Raw genomic sequence first — 8,819 nt, 5'->3', positions numbered from 1 at the left:
AAACAATGAGTTTTTGGTGAAGTGCCCTTCACATTAGCCAAGGAGTTGCTTTGGGAAGCTCCCCCCACGTTTTCAGGTGAGAAAATGATTGCAATAGGGCTCAAGGCTCGAGGTTATAATAAATAGAATGGGAATATTCCATGGAATCATTAACTTGGCAGAATGGGAAACTTTGGTCGATGGTATCGACCAAAAGGATCGACCAAAATGTTTCTCAGCAGAAAAACAGTTTTAGTTCAGCAACTTCAAGTAGGGTTTTGAAAGGCTATACAAGGTCAATTTGAGTGAGGTTTTCTTCTACAATTCAATCAAGAAGTTTAGTTTCGGGGAATACCTTCGGATTGTGCACTGGAGGTCATTAGGTACTTCAACTAGATTAATCTTCTCCGATGCGCAGACTTTCCTTAAACACTGACAATGCATTTAAGCAAGGGGTATCATCATCAATGTCCATAGGCTCGGTCTCCGAATCATGATCATCAATCAGAATGGTCCATAAGTCTCTTCTACCACCGCTTCGGGTCTTCGGACCTAAATACAGCAGTGGATCCGGGTTAGGGTCAGGGTTAGAATAGGGCTGGATATTACACCAACAATTGCCCCTTTCGGGTATCCGTAATATGATCTATGTCCTCTCACGGGTTGGTTACCGGTCTTGAGCACCCATCAAACTGTACTTCTACCACTGGTCATTCGGTCTTAATACCCTTCCGATTTGGGTCTGATATGACAAAGACATCCTAGCCATACACCTAGACAAGTCCTATATATGTCATCCAATAATCAAGGAAAGCATCAATGGACACCTTTGGAGAACATCCCATACTATTCCCTCCGATGTCCAAGTACAAAATGTCATTAGGACATTCCTCAATCCCAAATTATACTTATCCAATCACATTCTCAATTCATCATATCACACATACATGATACATCATCATATTGAAAGTCATATCATAACATCGCATAATTCAAGTGTAATGTAAATAATGATAATTAAATTAGACATGATATACAAGAGTAACTAAACATGTTACTACTGTTAAAAGGCAACTACAGTAGTCATATGATGTCTAGATAGAATTGATAAGCAAAGTATATCGAGTTGCCAATCATCATTTAATAAACACATAGTCCATGTCATATGGGTATAACTGTCCTTACCTTAATCGAATCGAGAATAATAGCAAATACCACTTAGAATAGTCCCCAACTTAGTGCTTGAACCCTAGATAACATATAAGTAACATTAGAGAAAGAAACAATCAAATCAGAGATCAAATGAAGTGAAATGAGCAAGAGTTGGGTTGCTATTTTCCTTTGGTCGACTAATTGGTCAACTGACCAGTCGACCAAGAGGATCAGTAACGGGCAGCATAGGGAAATTGGGCCCGAAATTGATCTTCCGAGTCTCGGATCGATCTGAAATTTGGAGGGAATGATCATAGCAATATAGGGACACTATACAATGAAAATTATCATGATCCAACGGTAAATCAGACCTAGCATGCATCTACACATCAGTTTAGGTTCATAAGGCAAGTTGGAATGACTAGAATCATAGAAATGCAATGCTTGATTGTATTGAATGCATAGCATAGCAAGAAAGAAAAGAAATTAATGGAGATGAAAGGGGAAACACATGGCTAAGTGTTTGCAAGGTTGCAGCACTTCAGCCATAGTCTCAATAGTGAGAAAGAGTGGAGGAAAGAGTAGATTAGAGGATGAGAGAGAGGAATCATACCTTGAGGAAGTGAATGAAGAGGGAATGCAATGATTGAGACCAAGATCCTTCACCAACTTCAAGAGAGGGCTTTGGGAAGCTCACTCCTCAAGCTCTGGAGTGCCAATGATTAGGTTAGGCTTCTATTCATGAGTTCCCAAAAAGTAGGGTTAAAATAATAGAGAATTTTGTAATTTTCAAATTTACTATTCTGTTGGTCGACCAAGCCTTAACAGCAACTCAACCAGGGAAATGGAAGGCCAGACTGATCCAAATTGAGTTGGGTTTTCTCCTACAAGTCAATCAACAAGTCTAGAATAGATAAATACCTTCGGAACGAGATCGGAAGTGCATCACGTACTTCAACTACGCTCTCCCCCTTCTAAGTGCAGTTTCTCAATGAACACTGACAGTATATCCAAGTAAGGGGCATCACTGTAAATATCCATAGGCTCTGAGTCATGAACCGAATCTTCGACTATGAGGGCCCACAAGTCTTTTCTTCCACTACTCTGGGTCTTCAGACCTACAAACACAAATGGATCCGAGTCAGGGTCAGGGTTAGGAAAGGGCTGGATTTCATAGCACCAACAATGGGAGATGGAGATAGCCTGTGCAGGAGCTCTTATGAGTGCATGGAGTGCACTTATAGCACCCGTTGATGGACAGAGGAGACAAGTTACCAGACATTTTGTTGATTGTCTGGAAAAGAACTGAAGAACCCCTCACCTTGCTAAACTTGAGTCCCAGTTCTTAGTTTAGAGAAAGAAACTGGAAAGAAAATTATTTGAATTATTTTGATTTGCTTCCGCTGAAATCATTAATCTTTTTGATCATTTATTCTTTCCTTGATTATTTTATTAGAGTATTTGGACTCGTGTAATCCTTTTATTTAATTATCAAACTTATTCTTGCTCACGATTATCTTTACTTGCATTTATTATTATTGATGGGTAAAACCGTGGATCCGATTTGCTTCCTCCTCGTGCCCCGCCTCGATGAGATAGTGTTTGATAACGTTCGTTTTATTCATGTCAAACTAATTTTAGTGGCGTTCGTTCCCGTTCCTACCTTTCAAATTGCTTTTTGAATAAAATTTTCTTCTTCTTCCCTCTCCCTTTCTTCTTCTTTTTTTTTCTTTGTTTTTGTGTTGTCCTTGTCTTCTTCTTTCTTGCTGTGTGGTTCTCCTTCCCCGTTCTTCCGTCCTCCCCCTGTCTCTCTCCTTTCCCTCCCGTCCCTCCCTTTCCCCTTCTCTGGTTTCCTTCTTTTTGTTTTTTTCTTTGTCTCTCTCTTGTCTTTTTCTGTTTGGGGGGCCCCCCCCCCCCTCTCCCTCCCAGCTCTGCTTTGCTGTTGTTTTCCTTTTCCTTTGGTCTTCTGTCACATCCTGAGATCTCCCTCCTTCTTGCTTGTCTTTCCTTGTGTGGAGGAAGAACGCAGAGATTAGAGCTGCATCCGCAGTTTGTCGGTGTCTCGGAGCCGTGGAGTAGGTTCCGCTGCGGTTACTTGCGCCGTGCTTGTTGACGCTAGCGATGACGTGTAAATGTACTTGAGGGATTTTTGATGAGCGTGTAAATCAGGTATGTGATGGGTTGATTTTTCATTTTATTCTGTGGATTTCATCCGAATTAGGTTTAGCAGCAACAATGAAAAGAAAGAAGACGACTCTTTATTTTATTTTTTAGTTTCAAATATAGTTTTAATTTTGAAATGGTTCATTGTGAACCGTGTGAACTGAACCGGGTCTATTCTCACTTAAATTAGTTTTCTTGCATATGGATAAAATCTACGACTACGATTTAATCAAACACCTATCTTTTCATCTTGACCATTCGCTGCTTGAAGCAGTGCCATGTATGCACTGCTGCCAAGCAAAATCCCGTGGATCCTGTGACGGATCACTCCCACGGGTTGTCGGGCGGGTAACCGAGATAGGCAAGTGGGGTGTGATGTCAGTTGCTGTTAATTGTGGATGGCCACTTTTGCAAATGGATGTCAAAAATGCATTTTTATAGGGAGACTTACAAGAAGAAGTTTATATGGAAATTCCTCAAAGCCACTCATTAAAAAAACAAGATGGACTTCCTTGTAAATTGAAGAAAGCAATATACGGCCTAAAGCAATCACCACAAGCATGGTATGAAAAGTTAAGTACAACTCTTATTGGATTTGGATTCACTAGAAGTGGATCAGATTCTTCCATGTTTGTGAAGAAAGCCACTACTGGCACAACAATAATTTTGGTATATGTGGATGACATTGTAATTACTTAAGATGATCATCAAGGAATCAATACATTGAAAGAGTATTTGAAAAAAACTTTTGACATCAAGGACTTAGGACAACTTCGATATTTTCTTGGAATTGAAGTTGCAAGGTCTAATAAAGGATTATTCATCTCTCAAAGGAAATATCTTATTGACTTGTTGAAGGAAACTCACAAATTGAGTGTGAAACCAACCAACACACCTATGGATTACACTTGTAAGGTTACTAATAATGATTCTCCATTGCAAGATAATAATTGTTTTCAAATGTTGGTTGGAAAATTGATTTATTTGATCATTGTTAAGACCTGACATTGCATATGCAGTGAGCTATGTTAGTCAGTTTATGCATAATCCTACCAAAGGGCACATGGAATTGGTTAATCATATACTACGTTATCTGAAGTCTTCTCCAGGAAAGGGTATTTGCATGACGAAGAATGGACACACAAATATTCAAGGATATGCCGATGCAGATTGGGCTGGCAATCCTACTGATCGAAGATCAACAATTGGCTTTACGTATTTGTAGGAGAAAATTTAGTCTCTTGGAGAAATAAAAAACAAAATGTTGTCGCTCGTTCTAGTGCAGAAGCAGAGTATAGAGCAATGATGTTTGTAACTAGTGAATTAATCTGGATTGGTGCCTTATTTCAAGAATTGGGGGTGAGAAGTTCTAAAAAACCTATGAAGTGTTTTGCAACAATCAAGCGGCTACACACATTGTCTCTAATCCAATATTTCATGAAAGAAATAAACACATTGAAATTGATTGTCATTTTGTTCATTAGAAGGTTTAGGATGGAACTACAGGAACCCCTTATGTAAGAAGTGAAAATTAGCTTGCAGATGTCTTCACCAAAGGCTTGTAAAAGGCATTGTTTCAAATTGCATTGAGCAAGTTGACCTCAAATGATGTCTTTGATCAACTTGAGGGGGGAGTATTATGAATGTAACTTGCTAGTCTCCCAACTCTATAAGAAGACTAGCAGAAAATGAGGAGTCATATTAGAATTTAACTTCTTGTAGAACTCTTACTCTTTTCTCTTTAAAGATAATGAAACCTCACCTAGAAGAAAGTTGATTGGGGTTTTCTTGCCGTGGATGTAGGCTTCACAATGAAGGTTGAACCACATTATCAACGGTCAAGTTATTTAAGTTGATGTACCCAGCATTGATTTTGTGGGTTCGTAAGGAGATCAAAGATCAAGTTATTTAGGTTGATTAATGGGTACGTAAGAAAGACACAGATCAAGTGAATTGTACATGCTTGCAAGTAGTGGAAATAGGCGGAGCTCTAGTTGACACTCAGGTAAGGGGTACAGACGGACATAATTTGCAAGTTGTTCAAACCTCGAACAAGAGCAAATCTATGAAGTAGGTGATTTTCGCTTCAGATTTGGTAAATGGCAATGATCTCTCAGAGTGGCAAGTGACAAAAGAAGAGGTGCAACCATATCACGTCGTACAATGACGATGAGCTGTACGGGATCCACCACACAAAGCCGTGTGATTGCAGAGATACATCATCAACAACTTTCTTCAAGGTAATTTCCAAAATTCAAGCCAAGGTAGAGATTGTTTTGATGTCTAGTATTCTATGGGTCCATGTAATTATAGTTTTGGCTGTATTTGTAATTGAAACAGGGTTTGGATAAATTATTAGTATTGGGTTAAAATTATAATTATATTGGAATTAGAGTTTCAAGATTCCTTACAAATAGTCTCTGTGGGTAACCTATCAGAATCCCCTCCAAGTTTAGTCCAACCCAAGTATAAAGATTGGGGGCAATTAAATGATATTACTTTGTGGGTGTGAAGAGTGGTGTAAGGTTTTTTGAAAATAGTGGAATCTCTTTTCAAAAAATATCTAGTAGACATAAGCAAGATTTTTCTTCTTTGTTATTGTGCTTCTATACAAGGAACTATTTTTCAGCGAATTTCAGCGAAATTCGTTGGTTTCGCCCGTTGGCGAAACGATACCAGGGGGCGAAATGATACTTTACATAATATTGCCGAGATATCGGCAATATCTCGCCAAAAATGGCGATTTTACCGCTGGACTGGTGATTTTTCGAGCTATTTCTGACGACAACATGTCGCACCACCACAGTCACAACACCACCTTCACAACGCCACCGTCCATGTGTTTTAGAAGAGCAAACGTCCTCGTTGATGCTCTGGTTTTCGGAAGCACAAACTCGGCTTGCGAGTTTCATGGCTAGGGAGGAGGAAGATGAACAGTGCATTTACATTTGAGCCATTGCATTTGAGCCACGTGTGTGCCTCATGTAAACCCAAGAAATTATTAAAAGAAGGAAAAAAATGACTTACCGTATTCATCGGTTCATCCCTTACATGACTTGACTAATGGAGTCATGATTTGACTCATTACCATTAAGTATTATATTTTGATTTCTTTTAAAACTTGATGACAGCTAATAGCCCTGACACAAAGTCACAAACGTTTGAAAAGAAAAAGTTTGAAAATCAGAAAATGATTATATTATTTATATTGTAAACCTTGCCTTTTCATTTGATTATATTATATGTATTTTAAAATGCATAAAGCAAATTGCGATTTTGCAATTCTCTTCGAGATTTCGCCGGTTCGCTTGGTTCGCCAGGTAGCGAACCGATGAACCTGGCTGAGATTTTGTTCTTTGCTTCTATATTCCAACACAAACACATTTTCAATTCGAAAGTAGCTGATCATGTTCTAGAATATGGTCAGACTCTATTGAAAAATAGATAGGCTTTACCAACTCAAATTTTCTGTGGAAAGGTAAATGATTCTATTATTTTGCATTCTTTCCCGATACATTCAGGGGAGGCTTCATCTCTTTACACTGACATGGTATGGTTGGATGGTTTTTGGACGAAAAATAAAAAAGACATGGTAGGATGGTGAGGAATTTTCTAATGTGTGGTCGAAATAAATAAACAATCTAAATGAGTCTTAGCTGGAGCCTGGAATGGACGACAAAGGCCTACCACCTTAAATCCCAACTTAACTGATACTTTTTGTCTACCAAAAAAAACTGATCCCATTTTGAGTTGACTTTTTTTCACAGATCGGTGAATTTTAACTTTCTCTTCTCATCTTCTCGTTTTTTTCTCTGTGTGTCGCCGTTTTTTAGATTTCGAGAATTGAAGAAGAGTTCCAGAGATCAATCATGGCGACTGACGAAACCCAATCAGAACCCACATGGCAAGAGTTGGTTGGGAGTAACAACTGGGAAGGCTTACTCGACCCTCTAGATCTCAACCTCCGAAAACTCGTCATCAAGTGCGGAGATTTTTGCCAGGCAACCTACGACGCCTTCAACAGCGATCAGACCTCTAAGTACTGCGGCAGCAGTCGCTATGGCAAGACATCTTTCTTTCACAAGGTCTGTTTTCCCTCTGCCTCCGACTATGAAGTTGCAGCTTTTCTCTATGCCACTTCTCGCATCGAGCTACCTCATTCCTTCCTCCTTCACTCTCTCTCTCGTGAGGCTTGGGATCGTGAATCCAATTGGATCGGCTACATTGCCGTCACCACCGATCAAGTCAGCCAAGCCACCGGCAGACGTGAAATCTACGTCGCATGGCGTGGAACAATTCGTAATCTTGAATGGATCGATGTCATGGATGCTAAACGCGCCTCCATCAAACCTCTCTTAAACCCTAGAAAACAAGAACAATCACCACTCAAGCAGAATCATCATCATCATCATCACTGGTACCACTCTCTGTTCTGCCATCTCAACAGCAACAGCACCGACGAAAACGGTGCTGGAAATAGCGATAATGATGAAGACGACGACAAACCAAACCCGAAGGTAATGAAGGGTTGGCTCACAATCTACACCTCCGAAGATCCAAAATCTCCCTTCACCAAAACCAGCGCCAGAACTCAACTCCTCACCAAGATCAAAGAGCTCGTCACTCGCTACAAAGACGAGGAGCTCAGCATAATCTTCACGGGCCACAGCTTGGGTGCGAGCCTGTCAATCCTGGGTGCCTTTGACCTCGTCGAGAACGGATTGACCAATATCCCCATCGCAGCCTTTGTGTTTGGTTGTCCTCAAGTGGGTAACAAGGCTTTCAAGGACATGCTCAACTCATTCTCAAACCTTAAAATCCTGCATGTCAAGAACAAGATTGATGTGATACCACACTACCCAAGTAAGCTTTTGGGTTACCACCATACTGGCATTGATCTTGAGATTGATACTCGGAAATCCCCAAGCTTGAAGGATTCCAAGCATCCAGGTGACTGGCACAATCTTCAGGCGATGTTGCATGTGGTTGCAGGATGGAATGGCGTGCAGAGAGAGTTTGAGCTGAAGGTGGAGAGAACTCTTGCCTTGGTTAATAAGTCTTGTGGTTTCCTCAAGGATGAGTGTTTGGTTCCTGCCTCATGGTGGATTGAGAAGAACAAAGGGATGGTGCTGGACAAAAGAGGAGAATGGGTTTTAGCCCATCCAGATGATGAAGACAAGCCCGTCCCTGAATATTGAAGATTGTAATCACTAGCGTTGTGTGTTCTCTGGCCTTTTTCTTTTCCCCCTTAATTCTGGTTGAAATTTGAAAATAGTCTGCTATTGGTATTAATTAGTTCTTGGATTTCTGTCTTTCTTATGGCTGTTTACTTGTTTACAAGATAAAATTATCCAGCTGTGCTGCAATTTTGTAAGGTAAATTGAGTTGTATCAAAACAATGGGTCTGTAAATTATCTTTTACATTTTTTTTGGTAGCTTCTAATATTGAAAATTCAAGGTTGTTGGGTTCAAATCTCAAAGGTCAAAAACCCTGACTCTTACAGTGGATCGGCCTCTATTCCAAA

General features: G+C 40.0%; 1 protein-coding gene across 1 annotated transcript; it reads left to right on the top strand.

Moving 5' to 3' along the window:
• Positions 1 to 6,899: 6,899 nt before the first annotated feature.
• On the top strand, positions 6,900 to 8,819 carry LOC149007373 (phospholipase A1-IIdelta-like). Its single transcript, XM_089165939.1, has one exon. It carries the CDS (start codon positions 7,164 to 7,166, stop codon positions 8,490 to 8,492), a length of 1,329 nt encoding a protein of 442 aa, XP_089022065.1. The 5' UTR covers positions 6,900 to 7,163; the 3' UTR covers positions 8,493 to 8,819.

Source organism: Hakea prostrata, chromosome 8 (genome assembly GCF_041222555.1).
Source record: "Hakea prostrata isolate BN-2017 chromosome 8, UWA_Hpros_2, whole genome shotgun sequence".
Lineage (NCBI taxonomy): Eukaryota > Viridiplantae > Streptophyta > Magnoliopsida > Proteales > Proteaceae > Hakea > Hakea prostrata.
The sequence above is the reverse complement of the archived record's forward strand: the minus strand, read 5'-3'. Positions and strand labels throughout refer to the sequence as shown.

Excerpts from the sequence above, each read along its gene's own strand:
- LOC149007373 (XM_089165939.1), top strand. The coding sequence starts at position 7,164 with ATGGCGACTGACGAAACCCAATCAGAACCCACATGGCAAGAGTTGGTT.